We start from the raw sequence: 13,054 nt of genomic DNA, 5'->3' as shown, positions 1-13,054 counted from the left end.
GATGTCCTACTTGCTTCATAAACTCATTTCAGGTGAAAGTCTCTCTGAGCGTCTCTCTTGGTAAACCAGTCTTTTAATAGAACGTCATTAATTAGTGACGCTGACGTCTATTAAAATGATCATAAGCACAAAACACTGAAGGTAAACAGTTACAACTTAGTTCCAAGTTTAAGTTTAATAAAAACTGGCTTTAAACTCAGGATCACAGATGAGCTCCTTTACTATGTTGATCTGTAGGCCTGTAATTTACTATAAAATGAAATGGTGTTTGTAGAAATTCAGAAAAAAGCCGCGTCAGTCTCGACTGCATACGTGGACATATTTCTATGGGGGGGGGGGGGGTTCCCAGTGGTTATGTGATGTATTTACTTAATGTGTGCTGGGTTTTGTGCTGAAAGAAACTGATGGATGAAAATACAAAAAGGATAAAATTGTGAATTCTGTCAAACTGATGAGCCTGAGGGGGATACAGGGGTGCAAAACAAAATACTGCATTAGACGTTTTATGTCATAAAATATAAGGCCAGAATTCTCCTTTTAATAATGTAATAAAGTGAAAACCTCTAGAGTCTCTAAATAAACTGATTTGTTTGTAAATACACAAAATATACACATCTAGTTACTTTATAACCTAACAATAAACCCACCAAGGAAGAATGTGATGTTAACTAACTGGCACATATTTATTTTGTTTGGTTGCAGTTGTGCACATGAAACATGAAGAAAAAATTCATATATATATATATATATATATACATATATAAACATACAATTCACAGAATTCATTCATGACTTTGACCCATTAGTGTTGTCTCAATTTGAGGCAATTTTGGATAGAGCGAGATGAGGAGTGACTGAAAATGTGCCTTATATTAACATGTTAATATTTCCATTATTAAGTTTATTGTAGCATGTAACATTATCTAAAACTAAAACTGTGCTTTATAGTGTCCCAATCTAACGCTCTCACTACAAGTGAATGTTAACCCACATGTTAAACACATTAGCTGCAGGCTAACATGCAATTCATGATTCAGTGATGCAGTGGACTACAGTTCAGTATAATATGATATGTTCCTAGTGTACATTTTACAAATGACCAGGATAGTGGACTAAAATACAGCTGTTATCCCATGTTAATTTTCTTAGTATGCTGTTTGTGACCATTTAAAGAGCTCATATAATGGAAAGTCCAATTTTCCTTGCTTTCCTGAAATAAACAAATATGTTAAAGTACGTTAAAGTCTTAAAGTGTACCATTCACAGCCCATTTGGAATTCCTGTCATAAAAACCAACACATTTACATATAGCCACCTATTCAGCCTACAGCAATTTAGCTTCCTCTGTTGATACGGAAGTTATAAGGAGCGTTTCAGCCTGGACTGCACTTTGTATGAAGCACAACACACGCCAGCCAATCAGAACAGAGCTCGTATATTAGTCTTAAAGGCACAGTAACTAAAGCATCCTGTTTAATTCTGAGGGATAAAGAAAGATTGGAAAACGGTCATGTAAAAGTGAATTATGCCTGTTTTTGGTACATAAAACCACACAAATGTTGTAAAAAGACCAATAAAGTACAAGACAAATGTAAGATATGTGCTGTTTAAATAAACCACCAGAATCAGATAATGATTATATTATTATCAGCACACTTAATATTATTTGATATAATTTCAGTTCAGTTATGTCACTTGTTTTCATTTTTTCATGAAACGAGATTGATCTGATTTTCTCTTTCTCTGCTGTAACCTTGGATTTAGAGCATCATTAAGCAATACATATTCATGCTTCAAATCTTAATAGGGCTGCGGGCAAATCTAATTGTGTTTAATCATCTGAGGGGGCTGTTCTCTGTTGGATGATGATGATGGTGATGATGATGCATCAGACCTATTCACTCCACCTTTAGATCGGCACGACTGTTTTGTCTTCCCTTCAGCAAGTTCACTTTCACATAGCTCCTATTAATCTGCCGTTTGCATACCCTCGCAGTACGGCTCCTGCTCTGGAAAGTGTACGGCTGCTCATTTTCTCCAAGGGCGTTGTTGATGAGGTCCTTATAAGCTGCATCTCAAAGTGTTTATTAGCATGCTAAACTCCTCTTCCTGCAGCCGCATCCTCAATCAGGCCTTCGGGGTCCTCCGTCATCCCAGGATGCATCACTCGCTGTTTGGTGGTTATTATGGGGAATTAAGGGCAGCTGACTAACAACTGACAATTCCACTACTTTCAGCACACAGCACTGATTTGTCCATAGCTGTAGTTGCCGAAGTTGTTGATAGTTTGACCAAGTGACACGTGATTATGATGATGATAATGATTATATTATTTTTTAGTGTTAGTAGTAATATTGAGATGTGTTATTAGCCACACTTTGCTTTTTCCTACTTGATATAACAGTTGTTCAGGCTTTTCCGTGATTAATAAGCGACCTTGGGTTTGTGAAAGGCACTATATAAATGTAACTTATTATTATTATTATTATTTTGTAGCACTGACCATTTATACTCATTAATATTCCTGCTCTGTAGGCACCATCCTAACATTAGCTGCCATGACTTTTGCTCTGTGATTGTAAAGGAGGGGCCTTGCTGTACATGAGCCTATCAGATTTCTACATCTGTTGAGAAGGCAGGGCCCACCTTCAGTCAATGACATCAATTGGCTTGGTCACCCAGTGACAACCAACCAACAACAAGAAAAACTCTAATCGTTCAGTCTTTTTTTTTCAATGCTGAGCAATGATATGCAGGCCCCCCTGATGCCTGTGCCACCCATAGCTGGCGCCGGCATTTCAAAAACATTTTATTTGATTTATGTTAAGTATTGACGAGTTCAAGTTTGCACTTGACTTTTTTCAGAAAAAATGCGAGCAAGCAGGTTTTCAGTGCGTCCGTTGCTTATCAGCAGTCTGTCCTGCTTCAGTGGTCCTGTAGTGTTTATTTTAATATATAGAGGCAGAAAACAGCAGGGTTTGTGTGAGTCATGATTGTTTTACATTTTTGGAATGACATAACAGGTCCAGGGTTTCTCTGTAAAACAAAGCAAACGTGCGTCAGTGTGCAGTAATTACCCATGCATCACAGCCTCTCCTTTCACATGGGCTTCACAGTGACTCAGATCTGAGGTATGCACGCAGTTGTATTTGTATGCATGGTTGTTTATTTGTTGGTTTGTTTGTTTTGGTACATTTTCAGGACAAAAATAGACTGGACTTTAGAAAGTCCGTTTTTTTTTTTTTTTTCCATCTTTCCTTTTTTCCACTCTTTGGGAAGCTCTCTACAAGATTTTGGAGAGTGTCTGTGGGTCCCGAAGAGCATTTTGTGAGGTCAGACACTGATGTTGGATGAGCAGGCCTGGCTCACAGTCTCCCTTCTAGTTCATCCCAACCAGGCAAGTTCCTCCACTCCAAACTCACCCAGTCGTGCCTTTATGGGCCTTGCTTTGTGCACGTGGGTGTAGTCATGCCGGAACAGAAAAGGTTCATCCCCAAACTGTTCCCACAAAGTTGGAGGCAAAATGTCTTGGTCTGCTGAAACATTAAGATTTCCCTTCGCTGGAACTAAGGGGTCTAGACCAACCCCTGAAAAACAACCCCATAGCATCATCCCTCCTCCACCAAACTTTACAGTTGGCACAATGCAGTCAGGCAGGTAACGTTCTGCTGGAATTCGCCAAAACCAGACTTGTGATTAGTCACTCCACAGAATACGTTTCCATTGCTCCAGAGACTGGTGGCGGTGTGCATCTCAGCTCTCGGAGACCCGCTGTGTACCTTTATCTGGTCTGACACTTCATGGCTGAGTTGCTATGGTTCCAAAACACTTCCACTTTTTAATAATCCCACTCACAGTTGATTGTGGAATATCTAGGAGGGAAGAAAACTTTTGTAAGTAAATGCAAGCATAAAGTCGAGTTTAAGGACAAAAGCTTCTGTGAGTGACTAAGTAGATGACTTTTAAAATTAGTCTGAAAAGTCAGGTGGCACAACCCATAAATCAAACCATGCAGCCAAACTAGTACAGTTTTAATAACTGAAATTAAATTGTAATTAAAAGCTTTGATGTCAGTATTTACTAGCTTTGATAGCTATATTTACATTTACATTTCTGGCGTTTGGCAGACGCTCTTATCCAGAGTGACTTACAGTTTGATTATTTTTTACACAGGTAGGCAAAGGTAGTGTTAGGAGCCTTGCTAAAGAACTTATTGGAATAATAATAATTAGTATAATCTCCAAGCGAAGCATCGAACCCCAGTCTGCAGCCTAGGAGGCAATGGTATTACCCAGTACACTATACTATATTTACTATGTACTATATTTAAGATATGCAATGTAATGCAGATATAAAAATGTATGTCATGTCCTTTTTAATAAGATTTTTAAAAAGTGACATTTTGAAGACTTTATTCATCATAGACACATATGAGGGGCATATGTATAACCCCTTGTCCGGACATGGTATAAAAACAAATTCGTGTGTGTGTGTGTGTGTGTGTGTGTGTGTGTGTGTGTGTGTGGTGAGAGAGAGAGCCTGCACACGTTCTCCCTCTCGCAGCGGAATTCTCCACACACAATGGAAGCCGTGTGAGTCAGCACACTTAAGATGAAGGGAAAAAAGAAAATTTTTGAGGTTTTTATTATTGTTTACTTGAATTGGGTTAGACTTGATTCTTGGAACAAAGCAGGGAAAATTGTAACATGACACCAGCCGGAGTGAGTGATGTTTGAAAAGACGTGTGCCGCTGCTGCGTCTCTCGCTCAGCCTCCGCTGACATGACATTTCCATACTGTGCCTTTTTTCCCACACTTTATTACACACTTTAGAGGAGATGCTTATCACAGCTTATCTTCAAAGCTGTCGTGTGGGTGGAATAATTGCACGGGGGTTGTTTCGTAATAAACACGTTCAGTCCTGTCAGTTGCTCTGTTTCCTGCTGTAGAACCGACAACTTTATGTAATGTTAACATACTCATAACACATGCTTGGGCTAATAACCAGAGCTGGGTTAAATATTCAGTCATGCCTCTTATTATCTGGAAGAATAGTCAGTTACAGCTTTAAAAAAAAAGGGTGCAGTGTGGGACCTTTGGAATGATACAGAAGAACTACCTTTCGTTCTCTAGAGAACTTTTTTTAATGGATGCTTCACTCTGTTCTCCTCCTACATGGCCTGCTGTTAGTGTGAATGTGTGTGAGGGTGGACAACATGGACAGGCTGCTGACTGGCTACAGCTGCTAAAGGAGAACACCATGCTGATGCTTTAAACATCTGGTATTTTTACATAAGTTGTTGTGGCTGTATTGATTTTAAAAAAGCAATAAAGCGGTCTTTCAAACCACTGAGTAACAAACACATCAACACTACACTAGGGTTGTGTAAGGCTACATGACACCAACATAAGCTTATCGTGACAGTTGACATTAACATTTATAATGGCTTATTCCAATAAATGTTGCCGGTTATTGATGTCAAGTTGACAAAGCACCTATTTCTGTGTTGTGATTTTTTCCGACTTTGGGTTGTGTCATGACAATTTTTACAACAACTGACGCTGAAGCTTAGTGTGACATGCTGCTAGTGATGTGATATGTAAGCTTACATCTTATAAATTATCAAATAAAACTGACTTTAGCTAAGGGTTACAGAAAACACTTATTCTTGTTCTATCAAATTTGGCAAGCTATCATGCCTATTGAAATAAGTGTTCATAAATGTTTATATAGGTCTATAGTAGAATGGCAGTGAAGAAGGGCTTATATGTGTGTCATGTCACCTTATGAATGCTGCCCTACAGTAAAGGGTAACACTTTACTGTAGGGTGATGTTCGTAAGGCTACATGACACTTACCTAGGCTTGTTGTGATAACTGACATAACCCTACATAAATGTTTATAAAATTTTATTCCAGTAGGCGTAATTTGCTATGAAGGTTACATTTACCATGCTGGCTAAAGTAGTCTTTATGACAGATGACACCTATTAGAATAAACATTTATGTAGGGTTATGCCATTTGTCATGACAAGCTTAAGTAGGTGTTATTTAGCCTTATGAACATCACCCTACAGTACAGTATTACCCAGTTAAGCACTACTGAGGATTCCTTCAAGGAACCATCCTTTGAAAGGTTATTAAGGCAATTCCCAGGCATATTGCATCATAAGGCTAATTGTTCAGTAACTACATAGGATACACTGCAAATAGGCTGAACTGTTATTAAGTTAGTTTTTTTTTAATATTTGAAAAGAAATTCCACAGTTTCTTTTTACAGTTTCTACATAATTCAATCATTGAGATTTAAGCAAAGTCGTTGATTTGAAATGATTTGTTGTAGAGAAACTTACTGACTCTTACTGATTTCTTTACAGTGGTGGTGATCCAGTGGTCAGGATGTCAATGACCCAAATTTAGCCATTTTGTTTATGATGCTAAACCTCCAGTGAAACTACACCCATTTTGGGTTTTTATATGAAATATTCAGAGTAGAAAATTAGTGGTAAATGTGGACCAAATATGTTTTTTTGGTACTGATTTACCTCAAGGACCTGAATGGGGTTAAACAGAGTAATATTTTAGGCAAAGAATTTCTCAGAAATGTCATGAAACAATGTCTAGGACAGCGTATTCCTAACTATTTTGTGTTCCATGTGGGGCAGTCATGGGCTGGAGGTTAGGGATCCAGCCTCGTGACCGGAAGGTCGCCGGTTCGATCCCCAGAGCCGACAGCACATGACTGAGGTGTCCTTGAGCAAGACACCTAACCCCCAACTGCTCCACGGGCGCCGTGGATTGGGCTGCCCACCGCTCCAGGCAAGTGTGCTCACTGCCCCCTAGTGTGTGTGTGCTCACTAGAGTGTATGTGGTGTTTCATTTCACGGATGGGTGCCCCGTTGTGGGACTAATAAGGGTCTCTTAATCTTAATCTTAATCTTCCATGCAGGACTTTTTAAAGGCTTTAAATTCTTCAGACGTCTGGTTCCTATCACCACCTCTGTGATCAGACGCTGACTTGATAGGTTTCTCTGGAACAGTGCAGTCACATCGAACCACTCTGAATGACTTTGTTTGCATCTTAAGGGTTTGACCTCTTATTCTCCAGGGTATATTTTGGTTTGTCCATCTGAATTTACGTGACCAAATCGTAAGGCAAATTATTCATAAACTGCATGAAATAAATGCAAATCTTAATTTCCTTAATTTATTTATTGTAAAAGCTTCACTCAAATGACAGAACATGAGTTTTATGATCACACACATTGCTATATGCTTACAATTTACTGCTGAAAGCCAAAAATCTGAGACGCTCTTTATCGTATAAAATCATATTTACAGAGCAGATCACTGAAGAGACGGCATCTGTTTATAGTTTAGAGCCCAGATTTGGGGAAAAACGGGTCAATTTTCAGTAGAAAAACAAACTGAGTTCAGCTTCTTTAATTATAAGGGTTTAAAATGACATCACCATCTATTTGACTGGAAAGAAGACAGTTACAGCCTCATACGACGCCCAGCTTCTGAATGTAGCTTATGAAATATGAAAGTTATGAAGAATATGACAGTGCATTTTGGAACCTCCGGTGGTTCCAAGTAGTTTAAGAGATGGTGTGAAATATTTAAAACTTGGTGTACGGGGTTAAGAGAGTATAGAAAATATTCTGACCCTTTTCTCTCCCTCTTTCTCTCTCTTGCCCTCCACCTACAGATTTCCCGGAACTTGGGCAAAATGTACAGCGAGATGATATTTGTGAACGGCTTTGTACATTGTGACCCCCACCCCGGTAACGTGCTGGTGAGAAAGTGCCCGAAAAGCAATAAGACGGAAATTGTTTTACTCGATCACGGCTTGTATCAGGTGAGACATCGGCTGGGCTCGAGCCGCAAAAGCAAATACATCACATATTACACTCCATTATTCACCCGCTGCCTCTCAGGTCATGCCTGCTCTCAGGCCTGCCCGCGCCGCGGCACCATAAAAGCATTTCATTAGCGACGACCTGCAGCTCTGCTATGTGTTTTAGGACGGTACTCCTACACATTCGCACATACACATGCACTCACAACAGAGCGAACAGCGAAGCTTGGCCACATCCATTTCCCAGGCCTCTGCAGGATGTGTGGGAGCCGTAAATGCATTCATGAAGATAATTTGGTGATAAATATGCACTTCTGATGCCCGCGTATAAAAGAAGAGAGCGTTGGAGAGCTGTTCTACTCGTTCAGCCCATAATGGAACCAATTTGCGAGTAATGACTTCAGAGTTTAGTGCAGCTTGGCCCAGAATGTTAATTCCTGGCTGTAGTGTTATTTTTGTTCGCAGCCAGCATGTTCTCCTTACTATACGTTGTAGCCATATTAATTAAAGTGTTGAAGTTGTAAAGTGGTGCTATCCTCTAGCTGCATGTTAATGATGCATCTCTCTTTGGCTCTCTTTCTCTTTATCTCTCTCTCTCTCTCGCTCCCTCTCTCTCCGTAGTGAATTTGCAGGCTGTTTACTTATTACAAGCCCTCTGTAAGCCACAGCTAACAAGCTCACAGGGACTGCCTGCCTTATTATTGTCATTTTGCTGAAGGCTATGTTCAGTTTGCATTACATACAGTTGTAAGCAAGAGTTTGAACACACTCGGTCAAATTATATGTTTTGTTGATTTTCTGAAAATAAATGAACAGATCCTAATGAACACATCATCTACAGTGTTTGGCATATTTTAGTGCACGATTTCTGTTTATTTGCTGAGTTTTACCCCTTAAAAAAAAGTGTTATTTCATACTTCTATACTTCTATAACACAAGAATAGCTCCATTAATAGGTCTTTAATCTTTGATACTGAATAAAAAGCCTTTGCATGAAATAAACCTGGATTGTTAATGGGTTAACATATTGGAAAATGATGTGCCATTATTTTTGCACAGGTCACACTTTATTTTAGTTTTTTCCAACATGTCAACTTCAACAAATAAACAGTAGTTGTGCATTTATTATTTTTTTCATATTTTATTTAGATAATCATTGAAATGTGTAATTTGACCACCAAAACTTTGCATATGACTAAATATTTAGATGCAATTATATAAATACATAATTCATTATACATTCAATTTGCACACAGTTTACATTCAGTATCGATGGGTTCTAACATTTTTGTTTTTGTTTTGATGTTGAAAATGTATTGCTGCACATTGTTTTATCAACTCATATCATAATAACATATGTCCTTTTCCACTTACAAACAAGACTGAGGAATGGACTGAATGTCCAGAATCTGCATATTTGATCGAATTGCTCCAATCAATAAGTGAAAATAATTAAGGCAAAATGTAAGGTGAGACATATGCACCCTGGAGGGTTAACAGGGCCTGCTCTAATCACACCACTACAAATAAATGTCTTTTTACGTAGAAGCACTACAGTAATGTTCCAAATCAGTTTGACCCCTGTTTTTTTGTTTGTAGAAGTCATAAAGCAGCGTTTCTGAACAGTCTCAGCCTCTCCTGCTCTTTTCTCTGCTCACAGTGCCTCTTTCTGTGCCTCTGTCCAAGGTGCTGAACCAGGACTTCCGCATGGACTACTGTAGACTGTGGCAGAGTCTGATAAAAGGGGACATGAAGGGCATAGAGCGGTACAGCAGGCGTCTGGGTGCCGGAGACCTGTACCCGCTGTTCGCCTGTGTTTTAACTGCCCGCTCCTGGACCTCGGTCAGCACAGGAATCAGCCAGACTCCCGTCACTCACGCTGAGGTACTGCACTCTTTCTACACGTATATACGCTCCCCTACAAAAGGTTTGTGGGCGCTAGCTTTTTAAAATGTATTTCATACAAATAAACATCTTTCTTCATCGGTTTGCTGTAGCTTTGCATATTAAAGGTTAAGCACTCACTCACTCATCAAATAAGCAGCTTATCCTCCTTGGTCACAGGGGGTGCTGGAACCCATCCCAGCTCTCTCTGAGCCGAAGGCAGGAAACACCCTGGACAGGTCACCAGTCTGTCACAGGGTGGACACACACAGTCACACTTAGGGGCAATTTAGCATCTCTGGCTACCTGAATGTCTTTGAGCTGTGGGAAGACACCCACGCAGACACAGGGAGAACATGCAAACTCCACACAGAACGGACCCTGGTTACCTGGCCGGGGAAGCAAACCCAGGCCCTTCTTGCTATGAGGCGAGAGTGTTACCCACTGCACCACCATATCTCAAAAAACACAGATGTAAATAGAAGTTTAATGTTAGTGATATGTGGTAATAGTTATTGTTGTGATGTTGGCACTCTCCAACATTTAAACTTTTCAGATATTTAAACCACTTTTGGGGCTGAAAGAGTTTTAATATGTGCTTTAAGCAATGGGAGAAGAAAATCGTCAAATTATTGCTGATTATTATTTAGGAAACATCTGCTTTTCATACTAAGGAAGGCACTTCCTAACATGAAGCTGAGAGTTAAAGCTAAATATACTGTTCTGAATGTTTATAATTCATTTTTACAAGACAATATTCCAACTTCCTTTAATCCTTAAAATGCTGTTCCTCTACCTTTTTGATTGAAATATGCAACTATTCTCTTTTCCTATTGGCTGCCCTGTATTGTGCCTCTTTCATAAAGCAGCTCAGGCTGAAATACTCCTTTTATATTCATTTATATTCGGTTACATCACAAAAACAGTGCATTGAAAATAAGCATCTTTTTCAAATATGTGTTGTTTAGTCTGTGTGTTTTTTTTTTTTAAGTAGCTGTATTAACACATCACATAATAGTTTCCATAATATCTACCCTGCAGGTTGTCTTATGTTAACAAAACTTTGCTTAAAAAATTAAAACTAACCATAAAAGCAAAAACTCAAAAGAAGCCAAAGTGTTCCCAAACCTTTAATGACCTTATACGCCATGTCTCCACAGCCTATACAGGGTACTATGAACTACTTCTGGACTGCTCCTGCTCTAAATGGCTCACAAGCTGCAGCAGCTGCTACACGTTTTATCAAGTAGGCAAACAAAGCCCACCTGTTTGAGTTGTGCCAGAGCTGCACACCTGGGTGCCCAGGTGGGTGTCCTGTTGGCCTGCTGGCCTGCTGGTCAGAGCAGTCGTGTGTGAGCAGCGCTGGGCTTGTTGTGGGGTGGTGATGGAGCTCTAAAGGCTCAGGGCAGGGCCAGGACCTGGCTCTCTCCCCACAGCCGGAGCTGCCCTCTGTGGGGGAGGCCAGGCCATCTGTGGAGTGTCAGGGACATTTATTTATACATCCGTTACATAAGCCTTAACTGCACTCAGCACGGCACGCTGACTGCAAGCACTTCACATCACTTATGGATAGCTTAGCATCAAGCACCAGACCCCAAACACACGGCTAGTTATAAAAACACATAGAAAGGGCTAAAAAAGAGGAAACAGGATTTCTGCATTAGAATTGTCTCACAACAAGCGATTGTTTGAAAATGATATCATAAAAACAGAATAAAAAGAGAGAGAATTTATGCCTTCCAACCTCCAAAAAGCACTTATTGCTAGAAAACTTGACTTTCGGCTGACTTGCTTTCCAATTCTGATTTCTGAATGCGCTTCGCCAGGCTGGATCTCAGTTGTGATGAATGAAAAAATCAAAAACATCTGGGGCTTTAAACTTGTCATTCACTGTGTTATATACTCGGTTATTGTTACACCAAAACTGAAAGTGTGAAGAGAATGTGGATTTATGTTTTCTTACACTTTTATAATGTTTTTAAAGTGCTCTCTTCCACATGAGCCAGCAAGTCCTCACTAGCATGCTAGCTAACTAAAAAAGTAACTATGGGCACCAAATGATTTTACAATTTGTCTTATTGTTTGAATGTTGTGAGCTATATCTAATCTAGTGTTTCCCCTCCAGATCTTCAGTGTGAAAAAACTATATTTTCATTATTATGTTAAACACTCAGAAGTGCGGTCATCGTTTGCCCTCTTTACTCTCAGAGATGGTCGTTTTCCATTTGTGATTAAGTCCTGTCTGCTTTTACCTGATTGGCCAAGGTTAATGCGGGGCCACACTTGCATTATACTAAAATACACTTTGCATTATATTAAAATCTGCTGAACGTTTTTGTTTTTTTTTACTGCATGGCAAGTCAGATTTTGCTGCACTGCAACCCATTATGCACCGCACAATACAGCAGAGCTCTCCATTGAAATGAATAGAAAGCAACAAGGCCAAGAAGCACGAGTTCATACTGTTACAGCTGAATGGGCCCACGGCTGACTTCTTTAGAAGTTTTTATTAGCCTGTTTTTAAACCCCATTGCCAGTATTTTTTGGAACTACATTTTTAAGTTTGCTATTGACACGTAATTTTTAATCGCTATAAATGATATAATAAATGATATCAAATAAAGTGCTACATTGAAAGTAAGAGGCTGTTTAGTAGTGACAATGTGACATTATGCAGCAGTGTTTTGGTTCAGGTGTAGCACCAGCATTCAGATATAGGGTGAGTCCACTTACCTACCTCACATTATTGGTCATAAATTTGCAGTTCAGATTGTCCAAAATGAAAATAATAAATGGTTGGATTCCTGATTGTGTGTTTGGACCAAACATCAGTTAAAACAGCAAATATGAAAGGAGAAAAAGAGAAAGACAGAAAAAGAGACAGATTATATGATTTTTGTGTGGCTTAAACATATGGCGGATATAAAAAAAAATGCATAAAGTGAGAAAATGACAATATTTTGCATCACAATTTCCAACAGAAATTAGAAAGCTTAACTTTGGCATTTTTTCTATACTTTAAATTACCAAGAATAAATAATACACTGTGACATTTGAATATTTGCATGAACTTTTCTGGTTTAAAAACTTTAAATTTTTAATAGATACTAATGGAAATAGTAATAAACATAGAATTTTACAATACATTTTCTGACATCCGCTTACATTTTTAAAGAAGGTTTTTCTGTGATTTCACTTGCTTAGCATCCTTCGCAAGTGCCAGGCTTGAATGAGATCACTAGCTATAAAAACACACATGAAAGAACATGTCTAGAACAAAAATTCTGATAAACTGCTTATTATTAGAAAA

General features: G+C 39.1%; 1 protein-coding gene across 3 annotated transcripts in view; it reads left to right on the top strand.

Moving 5' to 3' along the window:
* adck1 (aarF domain containing kinase 1) overlaps positions 1 to 13,054 on the top strand; it is a 232,113-nt gene that overhangs the window by 170,588 nt on the left and 48,471 nt on the right. For all 3 annotated transcript variants that reach the window (XM_037542298.1, XM_037542299.1, XM_037542300.1), the window contains exons 8-9: positions 7,711 to 7,860; positions 9,547 to 9,744. In XM_037542298.1, the coding sequence (XP_037398195.1) occupies positions 7,711 to 7,860; positions 9,547 to 9,744 (348 nt within the window). The remainder of the gene's footprint in view (positions 1 to 7,710; positions 7,861 to 9,546; positions 9,745 to 13,054) is intronic.

The sequence above is a fragment of the Pygocentrus nattereri genome, chromosome 10, assembly GCF_015220715.1.
Source record: "Pygocentrus nattereri isolate fPygNat1 chromosome 10, fPygNat1.pri, whole genome shotgun sequence".
NCBI lineage: Eukaryota > Metazoa > Chordata > Actinopteri > Characiformes > Serrasalmidae > Pygocentrus > Pygocentrus nattereri.
The sequence above is the reverse complement of the archived record's forward strand: the minus strand, read 5'-3'. Positions and strand labels throughout refer to the sequence as shown.